Source organism: Octopus bimaculoides, chromosome 1 (genome assembly GCF_046866305.1).
Source record: "Octopus bimaculoides isolate indiv1 chromosome 1, ASM4686630v1, whole genome shotgun sequence".
Classification (NCBI taxonomy): domain Eukaryota; kingdom Metazoa; phylum Mollusca; class Cephalopoda; order Octopoda; family Octopodidae; genus Octopus; species Octopus bimaculoides.
This window is the reverse complement of record NC_142928.1, coordinates 150,402,200-150,418,728: the sequence shown is the minus strand read 5'-3', so window position 1 is coordinate 150,418,728 and position 16,529 is coordinate 150,402,200. Positions and strand designations below refer to the sequence as shown.

At 38.2% G+C, this 16,529-nt stretch overlaps 1 protein-coding gene across 2 annotated transcripts in view; it reads left to right on the top strand.

Annotated features, from left to right (window-relative positions):
- LOC106881255 (paired mesoderm homeobox protein 2) overlaps window positions 1-16,529 on the top strand; it is a 148,167-nt gene that overhangs the window by 55,921 nt on the left and 75,717 nt on the right. The window contains exon 2 of one of the 2 annotated variants that reach the window (XM_052971393.2): window positions 8,369-8,386. The exons of the other annotated variant lie outside the window; for it this stretch is intronic. Within the exon in view, the coding sequence (XP_052827353.1) occupies window positions 8,369-8,386 (18 nt within the window). The remainder of the gene's footprint in view (window positions 1-8,368; window positions 8,387-16,529) is intronic. 2 annotated transcript variants of the gene reach the window in all.

Here is a 16,529-nt window from a genome sequence, read left to right as displayed (position 1 = left end):
GCGTGTGTATGTATTTCAGTGCGTGTGTGTTTGTCTTATCCCTGTAATATGAAGAGAAGAGGCGAGCTAAGGCAGCGAACTGGAGGGGGGTTTTCTCTTTTTTTTTTTTTTTTTTTTTTTTTTTTTTTAGTTTTCAAGCTTCGCAAAATGCATAGCGGCATTTCGTCCGTTTTGGCGTTCTGAATTGAAATTCCGCCGAAGTCGACTTCGCTTTTAATCCGTTCGGGGTCGATAAACTAAGTACCAGCTGAGCTCTGGGGTCAATGTAATCGACTTACCCACTTTCTCGAAGCTGCTGGCCTTGAGCCAAAATTTGTAACCGGTATGAAGTGGTAGAATACTTAGCACGCGGGGAAAAATTGCTTTGCGGCATTTCGTCCATTTGAGTTCAAATTCCCCCGAGGTCGACTTTACTTTCATCCTTTGAGTGTCGATAAAAAAAAAAGTAGCAGTGGAGCACTGGGGTTGATGTAATCGGTTTTTCCCCTTCCCTGAATTTGCTAGCGTTGTACCAAAATTTGAAACCAATATGAAGAGGCCTGCGATACTTTTAGAAGTAAGTTACCTTCAGACTGGGGACTTGGCCTAGGTGCTAGTATCTGTGAAATCTGTTAAATGCCCCTTAACTTTTAAATAGTGACATTAAAAAGTGTGCATATTCAGTAGCGAAGGCGATAGGGCGGTCCGCCCAGGAGGATGTTTTTATGGGGACGGCACTATGGGGCCTCCTACATTAACCCGAATAAGCTGTGCAATCCCGGTCGTGTTAACTCAATGGCTGCTCCAAGAGGCTCACATTCTAGTTACGTCACTGTGCATACTAACTACATCTGTCACCTACATTAACAGTCTATCCGGTAGGCTTCTGTACGCATTCCGTCAAAACAAATTTCAATCAATTCAAAATGCATTAGAATGGGGTCGAACCCGGAATTGCGTGGTTCTTAACCACACGTTTACGCCTACACTCAACGTTGTTGTTCTAATATATGTATTATTTATTGACTCAAAAAAAAAAAAACCGCAAACGACACTACATGAAGTGTTTCCATTTTATTCTTCTCGTAAATTTTCTCTCTGAAAAACTGTAAATTCCCCCCGAAAATATCTAAGAATTTCTATGAACATCAGAAGGAAAATAGCTACATCTTTATTTTGTTTTGTTTTTATCTTGTGGGTTATTTTCTTATTGCTATTACATAACCTAAGTTTTACAACTATTTGATTTACTGAGAGCATAAAGAGACGTATCATTTTTCTATGACTTAGTCAGAGGCAGAAACATACTACACACCATCTCACTTGCATGGTGACATAAGGCACTACATTTTATGCGAAGGGAATACAATCGATTATACTAATCACATTATTTATTCTTATCGGTTGTGAGAATTCGAAGAGATGAGAGACGCAATCGACCTCGAACAAATTCGAGCTCCGACCTTAAAGAGACATAACTAAATACAGTGATGGATTTAGTCGGCTGCTGCCGCACTTTCTATGTTGCATTATTGTTTAAAATTTTGGCACAAGGTTAGCATTTTTAAGGAGAGGCGTCACTCGAATACATCGACCGCGATACTTGACTAGTACTTTATTCTGTCAAGTCTGAAAAGATGAAAGGCAAAGTCGACCTCGGCGGAATTTAAAAGCAAAACGTAAAAAAGCCAGAAAAAATGCCGCTAAGCATTCTGTGCAGCACACTAGCAATTCTACTACCTCTCCGTCTTCTCAATGCTGTGTAATAATGGTTTCTTGCATCGGTAAAAAGCCACAAATTCTGTGGGAGGAGTAGCACAGTCGATAAATTCGACTCTGGTACGTATGTGACTAGTAATTATCTTTAGCCAATATAGAATGATTAAAAAGCTCGCTTTGCAAACACGTGGTTTTGGGTTCAGTCGAACTGCGCGACACCTTGGACGAGTGTCTTCTACTGCAGCCCCGAACTGCCCAATGCCTTGTGAGTGAATTTGATAGACGGAAACTGAGTGGAAACCCGTTGATTGCAATCTATTTTAATTCTTACAGTCACTCCAATCTTACCACTGTAGCTTTCTAACTCTACTATAGCTCCCAAACACTTCTATAACTCTGCCACCACTGTATCTGGCTTGCTTCTTACAAAACACATTACTTTTATTTATCTTCTACAAATAGACTCTCACATTTGCCAGATAATGATTCCACCTCTCAATGCCAAACATAACATGATATTTAGCACCGTATAAGCCTCTGTAAACACTATAATCACCGGAAGGTCAGCCACAAATCACCCAGTTGACTCTTCTTCTCTTTTAAAAGTGAAACTTAATTCTCATTACGAACATTCTTGCCCCTTTCCACTTCTTTCTGCGTAGACTTTAGAAAATTTCTCTATTACAGACGTTTTAATATCTCTTTTATCTTTTACTTATTTCAGTTAATGGACTCTAGCTATGCTGGGATATCACCTTGAAGTGATTTGTTGAACAAATCGACTGCAGGGCTTATTTCTAAGTCTGGCACTTATTCTATCAGCTACTTTCTGCCGAACCGCCTAATTAAGGGAACGTAAACAAACCAACAGCAACTGTCAAGCAGTGGGGGGAGGGTACAAGCACAAACGACACACGTGTGTGTGTGTGTGTGTGTGTGTGTGTGTGTATGCGTGCGTGTGTGTGTGCGTGCGTTAATTATACTTTCATAAGAAGGTTGACAGCAACTCTGAAATTTTGGCCTGAAAAAGTAATGAGTAATTTCTTCAGATCAATGTTAAACTGCTTTTATTATAACTCGACATTAAAAAACACACACACACACACACACAGAGCTACCAAATTTACCTCACCCACTCGGCATTGATCCGCCCCGGGGCTATAGTAGACACTTGCTCAAGGCGTCACGCAGTGGGACTGAACCTGAAGGCTCGTGGTTGCAAAGTGAGCTTCTTAACCACACAGCCATGCCTGCGAGTTGTCTTTACACCATCATAGCAATGCTTACACCAATAGAATAACATGTAACCCAATTATTACATTATCTGCCATCAATAATATTATCCCTAACTATAATCTTTATCAACAGTAGGAGTGGCTGTGTGGTAAGCAAACCACATGGTTCCAGGTTCAGTCCCACTGCGTGGCACCTTGTGTAAGTGTCTTCTACTATAGCCTCGGGCCGACCAAAGCCTTGTGAGTGGATTTGGTAGATGGAAACTGAAAGAAGCCCATCGTATATATGTATATATATGTGTGTGTGTGTGTGTGTGTGTGTGTGTGTGTGTGTGTGTGTGTTTGTGTGTTGTGTTTGTCCTTCCAACATCGCTTGACAACCGATGCTGGTGTGTTTACGTTCCCGTAACTTAGCGGTTCGGCAAACGAGACCGATAGAATAAGTACTAGGCTTCCAAAGAATAAGTCCTGGGGTCGATTTGCTCGACTAAAGGTGGTGCTCCAGCGTGGCCGCAGTCAAATGACTAAAACAAGTAAAAGAGTAAAAGAGTAATTTAATAAATTATTATGCTATTGATAGTAGGTTCTTCAAAAGCATTTTTATCAACAATAATCTTCATTCATCATCATCATCATCATCATCATCATCATCACCACTGTCATCATCTTTACATCGTTACCGAGATTAATGTTATTGTCATCAGCAATATTTTTTTATTACTAGTATGAGTACCATAATTAATATCATCATTTGGATTAACATAATTACTATTATCAGCAATATTATTAATATACTATTAGCATAGGCGCAGGAGTGGCTGTGCTGTAAAAGTAGTTTGCTTACCAGCCTTGGGCACGTGTCTTCTTCTATAGCCACGAGCCGACCAAAGTATTGTGAGTGGATTTGGTAGAGGGAAACTGAAACAAACCCGTCATGTGTGTGTGTGTGTGTGTGTGTGTGTGTGTGTGTGTGTGTGTGTGTGTGTCTGTGTTTCCCTCTACCACCATCGCTTGACAACTGATGTTGGTGTGTTTATGTCCCCGTAAATTAATGGTTCGGCTAAAGAGACCGATAGAATAAGAGTGCTAGACTTACAAAGAATAAGTCCTGAGGTGCTCCAGCATGGCCGTAGTCAAATGACTGAAACAAATAAAAGAGTAAAAGGGTACTATCATTCTTATTGTGACTGTGATATTATTGCTGTGTTTTATCAGTAATACAACTTAGGAAAATCATTATAAATTTGATTATGGATAATGAGAGAAACCGAAAGACAGATGACCAGACTCACTCACACGCACGCCGACGAATAGATAGACGGTTGGTAGACAAATGACAGACGGATGGCTGGACGGATGAATAAACGGATACATGGATAGATATATAGATGGATAAGAGAAAAGGTGGCAGTAAAATTCGCATCAAATTTCGAATGTTTCTTGGCAATATCCGTTTGTTTTGTTCTGATTTACTGTTAAAGTATTAAAAACACGAGCTGAAGAAGAAATGAGAGAGGAGACATGTGTGTGTATGTCTGTAGCTGGGGACAGATAGTCTTAGTGAGGGTAACAGACTCACAATGTCGTGACGGGTTAGAGAGGATTGGGGGTGAAGGATTTTCGGAAGGAAGAGAGAAAGAAAGGGAGAACAAAGAATGAAAGAAAGAAATGCCTCTGAGAGATGTAATACAATTGAAAATTAGTAAAAATAAGAACCGTAAGTTAATTTAAACGATAACTAACTGGATAGAATTTTAATAATACAAGTTAAAATGAGACTAAAAGAACTACAAGAGAGTTGAGAGTAGAATGAGTGTGATAAAGTAGTTTCTGTTAACGTTTGGCCCCAGGTTAGCTCTAAATCAAGCAGACTTGTGACCATCCAGCAATATAACTACACACGTGCTCTTGGTGATATTTTTCCCTTTTAGGACGTTTCTGCTTTTCTTTCTGACGAAGAGATATGCTCGAAACGTCAAAAACTCTCTCTTTTTACCGAGCGTCCAACTAATGTATTCCATGTGCACGCCCTCTTGTTTTGTTATTGCTATTTTTAATGTTCGACTATTTGATTTGACTATATATATAAAGAACACAGAACTACATCATCCTGTGTGTTAAAAAGTTTGCATCACAATCCCGGAGTTCTCTTCAGATTCGATCACACAACGTGATGTAGTTCTTCTGTAGTTGATCATGAAATTCTTCGAAAGAAAAGCTTCCTATCACTGGAGGTTGATTTTGTTCGTTATGTGTGCCATATTTCTTGATCTGCGGGTAACTTTGTACTGGGTTCGATTCTTCAGGCAATTTGCCCATAGCTCCTGATTTTGATAAATATTCTATGAACCCCAGTTGTTGTTTGTTTTTTCCTCTGTCAACTCTGATCGAACAGATTTATGACTTAATCAAAGGCATTGAAGCTGTGACTATCATGACTTCTTTAAAATTCTTATCCAGACGGTGAACTACGTTTTCGAGTTTGTCATATTCTAAAGACAGTAACTATGTCATATGAGGGAGAGTTAGCTGTTATTTCTAGTAGTTCAAACGAACGCGTCGAGGCTTGATGCATGATAGTTAATGGAATATCATGTTTTCTATATTTCAGGTTCTTTTTATGGATCCTAAAGTTGTGAGTGGAGGCGCAATGGCCCAGTGGTTAGGGCAGCAGACTCGCGGTCATAGGATCGCGGTTTCGATTCCCAGACCGGGCGTTGTGAGTGTTTATTGAGCGAAAACACCTAAAGCTCCACGAGGCTCCGGCAGGCGATGGTGGCGAACCCTGCTGTACTCTTCCATCGCAACTTTCTCTCACTCTTACTTCCTGTTTCTGTTGTGCCTGTAATTCAAAGGGTCAGCCTTGTCACACTGTGTCACGCAGAATATCCCTGAGAACTACATTAAGGGTACACATGTCTGTGGAGTGCTCAGCCACATGCACGTTAATTTCACGAGCCGGCTGTTCCGTTGATCGGATCAACTGGAACCCTCGACGTCGTAAGCGACGGAGTGCCAACAACAACAACAACGTCGAGGGTTCCAGTTGATCCGATCATGAAGAGAAAGAATTCTCTTTTTGGGAAGTGTTTACTTTTTACTTTTCCTTTTTTTTTTTACAAGAGTTCCCAAGATTAAAATGCATAGAATATTTAATCCATACAAAGACAACTAAAACCACAACGAAATGTGAATGAAAAAGCAGTTTCTATATAAACTTTATCAAAAACTAAAGTTAAGTGACAAAACTGAGGAAATAAAACGAAAATAATGTTATAAAAAAACTATACAAAACATCCTTCTTCTTTTCTTTAAACTAAAAGAAAAAATGACACATGAATATAATTAAACAAGAAATTATTTCTGTAGCAATCTTTTTGCTGTTTCTGAAAACATAATGTTAGGAATTTTAAAGATGTTCCTTTCCTTTTTTAATTTTAATTAGAAGCAATCGAGCATGTATGTATATGTGTCAAGATATCTGTACATGTATGAGTGATGTGTGTGCGTGTGAATGCGTGTACTGTGTGTGTGCGTGTGTGTGTGTGTGTGTGTGTGTGTGTGTGTGTGTGTGTGTGTGTGTGTGTGTGTGTGTGTATACGTGTGTATGTGTGTGTGTACACGCGTTAGTCTTCGTTTTATCAGCTGGATACCATCCCCATATTGTTATCATCATAATCATAATCATTATAAACTGTTGATTCTTGATTCGTTTCTCTGAATTTTAAACGTTGCCGATTCAGCTTCTGGCAAAATATAGCAAACTATAGCACGCTACACACAAAAATTCACCATTACGCACACACATTATGTTTCCTTTGTGAATATATCTATCTATCTATATATATATATAATTTTTTTTCTCCGTGTTTTTCTCCTTCTCTCCGTATTCTTTCTGTTGAAGAGCGTAGCTCGAAACGTCAAAGACTTTCCGTATTCCCGAGCGTCATACTAATATATACTTTTGTTATTTACACCACCTGTCCTCGTCTGTTGTTATTATTTGTATATTCTCCCATATATATATATATATATATATATATATATATATATATATATATATATATATATATATATATATCGGAGAAAGTACATAAAAAAACTGTCCGATTAACGGGAACGTGAAACTCCGAGTAACAGTTTTTTTGTTATATTTCTGCTGCTTTTAAATAAAGTATATATATATATATGTTGTTGTACTTGGGGATGGTCATATTGCCAGTTTAGACAATAAAAACACACGCACTGTATATTTGGTGTCAATTTGCTTCAGCTTTATATTACATTATATTACATTAACCCTATTTCGACCAGAGTTCTTTCGTCACACTTCTGTAACCTCATCAGTGGTCCTTTGCTTTCTTCTTTCTTATGTGTGTCTCACCTTGCTAACTATCAGCCATTTTGTATTATGTATTCCTATTGTATGAGTCTACGCATGCGTATCCCTCAATGTGTGTCTATGTTTTTGTAAGTGCATGTGTGTGTATGGGGAGTACCTGTATTATCTATATCCTCTGTTAATACATGTTCGTTTATTTTTGTTTTTATTTATTTATTTGTTCATGTGTTTATACCTACTTTATATATATATATATATATATATATATATATATATATATACATTTCATATATATATTAAAATTGATTGATTGATTGACTGCTTGATAAATTGTTTGGTGAACGTTTAGTTAATTTTTGGGGAACTAGATCCACCGAGGAAGCTCCAGACTAACAAATAGTATCAGTCGAAATATATTATTTACATTATTTACATTTGACGGATATTTGTCCTCATCTTGTTTGTTGTTAACGCCATATGCCCGAAGGCATATGGCGTAGTGGTTAAGAGCGCGGGCTACTAACCCCAAGGTTCCGAGTTCGATTCACGGCAGCGACCTGATTAATAATAGTAGTAATAATAATAATAATATAATAATAGTAACATAGTTAGGAATGAGAACCCAGGTTCGAAATTTCCCCAAGACGCCTGACGAAGGCTGGAGGGTATATCAGCCGAAACGTTGTGTTAACAACAAACAAGACGAGGACAAATATCCGTTAAATGTAAATAATGTAAATAATGTTAATAATTCCTCATCTCTTAAATATAGAAGTCGAAATATATTTTTATACTCTACCATGGCATCGATTACTTCCTCCACCCCGTTCCTCAAAACCAACATTGCTGGGCGGGGTTTATTGCAACGGAAGTGATCCTCGCCATGTCCACATAATTTTGGATATTTGGTCTAATTCAACTTGCGCTGCGCTCATATGAAGTTTTGTATAATTTGTAATTTATCATGTAGAGACATCGGGGGTCCCAGGTTATATGAGCATAATCCATGGTTAATTGAATATATTAACACTTTGAAATATAAAATATTGAATAATAATTAAATGTATTGTATACTCGTTATTGCTTCTTTCAGTTATCTCCAGTGTCATTTGTGATTATGCAATTTTCGTATTCCAAATTTTTGCAATTACTACTACTAACTACTACTACTACTACTACTACTACTACTACTACTACTATTACTAATACTACTACTACTACTACTACTACTACTACTGCTACTACTACTACTACTACTACTACTACTACTACTAAGGCGGCGGTGAGCAAGCAGAACTGTTTGCACACCGGGCAAAATGCTTAGGGCAAAATGCTTACGTTCTAACTTCAAATTCTGCTGAGGTGGACTTTGTCTTTTATCCTTTCTGGGTCGATAAAATAAGTATCAGTTGAGCACTGAGTTGATATAACCGACTTGTCCCTTCCCCAAAATTGGCCTTGGGCTAAAATTTAAAACCATTATTATTATTATTATTATTATAGCTAAATGCTGTCATGTTTGATGACAGTTCCCTGTGGTACTACGCCTTTCGAGAAATTTCGGTATCTAGATATACTAGGCCAGGGGATCCCAACCACCAGGCTGCGACCAGCCCCGGGCCGTGCATCATTTGGCACCGGTCCACACCAAAATCCGTCCACTAGATTTTACTCAGAAGACTTTAGTTTGCCCAGGACAATAGTAGAAGACACTTGTCCAAGATGCCGCTCTACGGGACTGAACCCGAAACTATATAGTTGCAAAGCGAACATTTTAACCACGCAACCATGCCTGCGCCTATTTGCTGGCTAATAGTAGATAAAAACACAGTGGCGCAGGAGTGGCTGTGTCGTAAGTAGCTTGCTTACCAGTCACATGGTTCCGGGTTCAGTCCCACTGCGCGGCACCTTGGGCAAGTGTCTTCTACTATAGCCTCGGGCCGACCAAAGCCTTGTGAGTGGATTTGGTAGACGGAAACTGAAAGAAGCCCGTTGTATATATGTATATATATGTGTGTGTGTGTGTGTGTTTGTGTGTGTGTCTGTGTTTGTCCCTCCAGCATCGCTTGACAACCGATGGTGGTGTCTTTACGTCCCCGTAACTTAGCGGTTCGGCAAAAGAGACCGATAGAATAAGTACTAGGCTTCCAAAAAATAAGTCCTGGGGTCGATTTGCTCAACTAAAGGCGGTGCTCCAGCATGGCCGCAGTCAAATGACTGAAACAAGTAAAAGAGAGTAAAAGGGAGTACTGAATTATATTTCCAGTTTCTCTGTAAATTTTACGGAACAGAATCAAACATCGAATGGACAAAATTAACAAAATGTTCCTTGTTTCACTTACTATGTATAACCACCTACGCAAAATAATCATAAAATATAACGGAGCGAGAAATCTTTTTATCCTGAATGTTATGAAAATTTATTCAAACCTGCGTATTGTGGTTAGTTTTTTAAAACTTAATGTCTTGCACGTTACCTCTTTTTCTTTATTTTTTTCGATTTCTATTAATTTTCTATTTAATTATCTTTAAAGCCTGTCCACATGTTTACTGTGAAAAATGTGCTAGAAACCAAGAAATGTCATGTCTTTTAATATAACAGCAGTCAGCCTCATTAACACTCTTTAATTATATATCTCCTCTCGAAGAATGCTTTTATGAATGTATTTGAGATTAAATGCCTTTAATATAAAACTTGTATATATTTAAATCTCTTATATGTTTGCAATGACAGAAGTTTAGCGTGAAGTTCTTTAAAACCCCACGCCCGTTTTAACAACGTTTTCATATTTTTATGATATTTTGGGGTCACTTTGACTTTAATTGTTGTACCCAGAAATATCCAAAAGAGAAGTGTTATAATCAACAGTATCAGATTGAATAATGTCTATTGTATGTGTCTTTTGTGTTTGCGCTTCCTACCTTCTCCCCGCATCGCTTGACAACCGGTGTTGGTTTGTTTACATCTCCGTAAATTAACAGTCTGGCAAAGAGAACAGAATTAGGTACTAGAACAGAACCAGGTACTAAGACTTTAAAAATATAAATACCAGGGGTCGATTTGTTCAATTAAAACCCTTCGAGGTGATGCCCCAGCATGGCCGCAGACCAATGGCTGAAAGAAGAAAAAACATTTTATTTATGAGAACTAACAAATAAAATCAACGGTGGGTTAAATCACGAGAACTTTATAGAATTTACGCAAAATGGTAAGCATAAAGAATGTCTTTGAGTCATTAGAATACCTGCAGTACACGAGTTTAGTAATGCTTTTGGGTGTAACAGTTTTCTTCGTGACCGAGGGTGCTGCTGACACCGTGTACTTCGCTATCTTCAGTATATTCTTCCTAAATTCTACTGTATGTTAGTTTGTTGAGCGATGCCTATAAATATATAAACGCATTATGTACGGGTAGTTGTTATGTATGTATGTACATATGTATGTATAATATGTATGAATGTATGTATGTATATGTACGTGTATGTTTGTATGTATGCGTGTGTATGTGTGCATGTATGTATATATATGTATGCGTGTCCGTATGTATGCATGCGTGTGTATGAGTGTCAGTATATATGTATGTACGTATGTATATATGTGTGCATGTATGTATGTATGTATATGTGCGTATGTATGTACGCATATGTGCATGTGTATGTATGTACGTCTGTATATATATGTGTGTATGTATGTACGTATGTATATGTGTGCATGTATGTATATGACTGTATGTATGTATGTGTATGTGTGTATGACTGTGTACAGACACGCACGTATGTTATATGTGTGCATCTTTGTGTATATTAATGCTTATTTGCCAGTGCGTGTTTATGTATGCACATGCACACACTCATACGTGTATACAAATACACACCCAGAAACATTCATGCAGATACATACACACACACACACACACGCGCGCATACACACACACACACACACATATATATATACACACACATGCATTCACATACAAACACACAGATACATACACATATATATGCATACCTTCACACACATACATCACCATTTGTGTGGAAATAGGCGTGTACAATAAGTCAGTTCTGAAACGTGAAGTGTCATGAAGTGGTGGTGGTGGTTATCGCGGTGGTGGATGTGCTGCCGGTGGTGATGGTGATGGTGGTGGTGGTGGTGGTGGTGGTGGTGGATGTGCTACCGGTGGTGGTGGTGGTGGTTTTTGTTTATGGTAGTATAGCGGTACTGTTACGAGTGTTGTTGTAGGGGTACCTACATTCATACATCTCTATACATTTACGTACAGAGATGTACATCCACATATCTCTGTATAATTTACATATAGATTCAAATATATCTATGTATGTTATTGAAATATAGATATGCAGGGCAGGGAATCATCAATTAGTAATAAAATTAATAATTAACGATTCTGCCGGGTAGCTCAGTATGAAAAAAACCTTTTTCGGTAAAATTTATAATCATAAATATATAGGGATTGACAGTAACCTGCTTCTCCAACATACTGAGAATTCAGAAATAGCAGTCAAAGAACTACTGATTTCAAAACTACAAATTATTACTCCAGATTGATAGCGATATCGCTATCAATCTGGAGTAATAATTTGTAGTTTTGAAATCAGTAGTTCTTTGACTGCTATTTCTGAATTCTCAGTATGTTGGAGAAGCAGGTTACTGTCAATCCCTATATATTTATGTATGTTATTGTATAGACGGGTTCTTATATATATAGCTTGATTCATATATCTCTCTGTATGTTATTGTATAGACGGATGATCGATATATTTCTGAACATTTATGTGTGTGTACAGTAGGATACATTTATGTGTTAAAGTATATATGTGTTTGTTAATTCTTTCCTTTATTTTAGCCACCAGACAAGACCATGCTAGAGCACGGCCCTCGCAGATGGTACTTTAGATGTTTGACTCCATTTAAATATTGGCGCAGCTCCTATAGAACAGACAGACCTACAATCAACTGCGTCGTAGCCATGACCAGCCTCTTCGAATGTTTTTCAGGCATAATTTATAATTATTGTCTCTTTCAATTTTCAAAACTTTAAGAGATATCTTAATTATAATTTAAGAGATATCTGACTGTTATTTCTTGCAGACCAATCGCTATCACACAGACTCCTTCTAAACTTCATGGATGGGGAGTGGGGCTTGCTTACTGTGCTGGTTTCATTTTCAGAAGTATAGATAGGGGTGTTAGTTGTTACAATTATTCACTAATCATACATACATATAATTAGGTTATCGTGTATGTAAAATATACTGAAATATTCATACTATAGGCAAAATACTCCGTCCTCTCTCTCTCTCTCTCTCACTCTGATAATGTTAAAAAGCCAAGAACGAGCAAGGGAGATGACTCCAATAAAAGTACTTGATTGAATGTTTTTTTTTTGTTTTTTTTTATAATACAGAAAATGCAATATTAGTCGAGGAGTAAAAGCAACAGACTTTCTTTCGTTCTGTTGAAATCCTTCCGTAAGCCGTAGAAAGAAGCAATGTAAGCCAAGTCAGAGAAGGTGTAAGTAAGTTGGCGGTTGGAATTCAGGAAGTGCTACGATAGAGGCGCCGCTCAGTCTACGTGACATATGTTAGCTGGTCAAATAGGGTACGAAGCAAAGTTTAGAAACGCGCCGTTCGGTCTAAAATACAACAAGGATTTTAACATCAAGAATTCCTTGATTCCTTGGAAAGAGGGGGAAAAAAATGGAAGTTTGATATACAACAGAAGCTTGGTGACAAAAGTTGGGATTCCATACACATCACGCCATTCTTGGCGTGCTACTGACGGCTATGATGGAAAATATAGATTCGTAGGAAGACAATATTCGTGCGTAAATTTATGTCTGTGTGTGTGTGTTTGGGTGGGCGGAAACGTGTGCGTGCGCACGCGAGTGTATTTTCAATGTTGCTGCGTATCTATTTTACCCTTTTACTTGTTTCAGTCATTTGACTGTGGCCATGCTGGAGCACCGCCTTTAGTCGAGCAAATCGACCCCACGACTTATTCTTTGTAAGCCTAGTACTTATTCTATCGGTCTCGTTTGTCGAACCGCTAAGTTACGGGGACGTAAACACACCAGCATCGGTTGTCAAGCGATGTTGGGAGGACAAACACAGACACACAAACATACACACACACATACATACATATATACATATATACATATATACGACGGGCTTCTTTCAGTTTCCGTCTACCAAATCCATTCATAAGGCTTTGGTCGACCCGAGGCTATAGTAGAAGACACTTGCCCAAGGTGCCACGCAGTGGGAATGAACCCGGAACCATGTGGTTCGTAAGCAAGCTACTTACCACCCAGCCACTCCTACGCCTTTTATTTTTTACTTGTATCAGTCATTAGACTGCGGCCATTCTGTGGTACCTCCTTCAAGAGTTTAGTCGAACAAATCGACTCCAATACTTTTTTTTAAGTATGGTTTCTACTATCGGTTTCATTTCCCGAACTGCTAAGTTACAGCGACGTAACAAACCAATACTGGTTGTCAAGCGATGATGGACGACAAAATGCACAAACACAAAGAAACACACACACATACACACACACATACACGCACACACATATCTAGAGAGACAGACAGACTGAAACACATACACATACATATACACACATACATATATGAACACATGCATACACACGTAAATAGGCGCAGGCTATGTGTTAAGAAGTTCGTTTCTCAACCATGAGGTTTCGAGATCAACCCCAATGCTATTATTGCCCCGCGTCCAATTAAAGCAATTTAATAACAGAAGCCTGTTCTATGTATGTATGTATGTGTGTGTATGTATAAGAGGTTTGGGTATATATGCGCGTCTTTGTGTCTCCTAGTCTTAGCATTTCAATGTATAACTGTAAATGAGTGTCAAGGTTATACAACAGATGAGGGTTGGTAACAAGAAGGGCATCCGCCTGCAGAAAACCTGCTTCAATAAATTCTGTTCGACCCATGAAAAATCATATTTTTCTTTTAAACTTGGTACTTATTCAATCAGTCTGTTTTGCCGAACTTTTAGAGTACTGAGACATAAACACATCAACACTAGTTGTCAAGTATCGTGGGGGAGGGGCCCAACGACGCGCGCGCGCGCGCGACGGGCTTCTTTCAGTCTCCATCGACCAAATCATACATATATATATATATATATATGTATACATATATATTTTTTTTATTTCAGTCATTTAACTGTAGCCATGCTAGAGCACCACTTTGAGTATGAGCCTTCCTGGCAGGGAATCAACTACCGGTCTCCTGCGTGACAGGCGGGGAGTGTCAAGGTTATACAATCTTCCGTGGAAATATGTTCGACTTTGGGGAAATATTACCTTGCTTAGGAACAGATGAGGGTTGGTAACAAGAAGGGCACCCGCCCGCAGTATATATACATACATATATATATATATATATATATATATATATATATATATATACACACACACGTATTGTTTGCCCGATGAAATGCCCTGGCAATAACTTACTTCTTAACTTTCAGCTACAACTAATAATTTTACTGCCAAGTGGCTTATGCCACACAAAAATGCATCCCTTCTTATAGATTACAGTTCTTGTTTGGTTGCTTGAAATTAGCTTCTTACTTCGATATTTAGACATCTCCGTAGACCTGGTGTGGTAATGGCTTTATCTATCAGACTCACGCTTTTATCTTGTTCTATAACCGCCATTAAGGCCGTGTGCTTGCGTACAGCCAGTTTCATACATTCCAACATTGTTTGCTTCTCGTCTTCAGTCTTTCTTCCTTTTCGCTTTCGGTCAACCATGCTTTTGGCATGTCATGTTTCTATTCGCCCTTCTTTAGTCTGGTTTACTCCCCGGTTTCGGTCACTTTTATTTCTGGCATTCGGCATTCTGCCATTGAAACAGGGGAGAAATCCCCTGTTTCAATGGCACATTTTTACTCCTTTCTTTGGGACTCCGTAGAAGGTTTTAAAATCCAGAAGCTCTTCTTAGAAGGAAGTATGATTAAAAATAGAAAATAAAATGTTTTAAAAGTTTTATCTGATTTCCAATTTCTAAATCTGGCCTTCCTGTGTTCCGTGTTACCGAAACCTGGAGCAGATACTTACGTATGATAGCAGACATACACGTATGACTATTATACATTATTGAAGATAGAGAAACTTGAAATTACACGTCATTTTGTGCTGTTTTCGAATTAAAAGAACTTTAGACAGACTTGTAAAGCAATAGATTTTTATTTTTACAAATCAATAAAGTTATTTAGGCGAGGAGGAAAAATATCTATGCTACAAAAAAATAGAGTATCTCACATAATATACATTTAGTGCAGGAGTGGCTGTGTAGTAAGTAACTTGCTTACCAACCACATGGTTCCGGGTTCAGTCCCACTGCGTGGCAACTTGGGCAAATGTCTTCTGCTATAGCCTCGGGCCGACCAAAACCTTGTGAGATGGTTCAGTAGACGGAAACTGAAAGAAGCCCGTCGTATATATATGTGTATGGGGTGGGGGGGTTGTGTGTTTGTGTTTGTCCCGCCAACATCGCTTGACAACCGATGCTGGTGTGTTTAAGTCCTCGTAACTTAGCGACCGATATAATAAGTACTAGACTTACAAAGAATAAGTCCTGGCGTCGATTTGCTCGAATAAAAAGGCGGTGCTCCAGCATGGCTGCAGTCAAGTGACTGAAACAAATAAAAGAATAAAATCAGTAAAACTATTTGCATAATATTTATAAAACATGAACATCCAACCGCATGACTACTATCAATGTAACTTTATACAAATTTAAAATTACAATATAAAACACTTCATGCCCTTATAAAAATTTTCTATTCGTCATTGTCTTCCTAAAAAAATTTCTGCTCTTCGTAGAAAAATTTTTTGGAACCCGTTAAAAACTTTTTACACCTACCAAAACCGAAAATTTTTGCCTCCTCGCCCAACATTTTTCTTTTTATGTTTTTGCGTCTACTAAAGATTTTATGCATTCAAAATTTCCCCCTTAAAACTTTTCTGCCCCTCCTATAAATTCTATACCCCCTGTAAATCAAACTGCTTCACGACTAACAAAAATTATTATATTATCAAGTAGCATATCAAAATTCACATCAACATCTTGAAAAATTAGAAGTAAATTTTAAAGGAGTGGAGGGGGGGTCAACTTTCTGGGTCCTAGTGGAGGAAAAGAGTACTTGGTTTTGTATATTTTTTTCCAGTTCATTCCGAATCTAGTCTTAG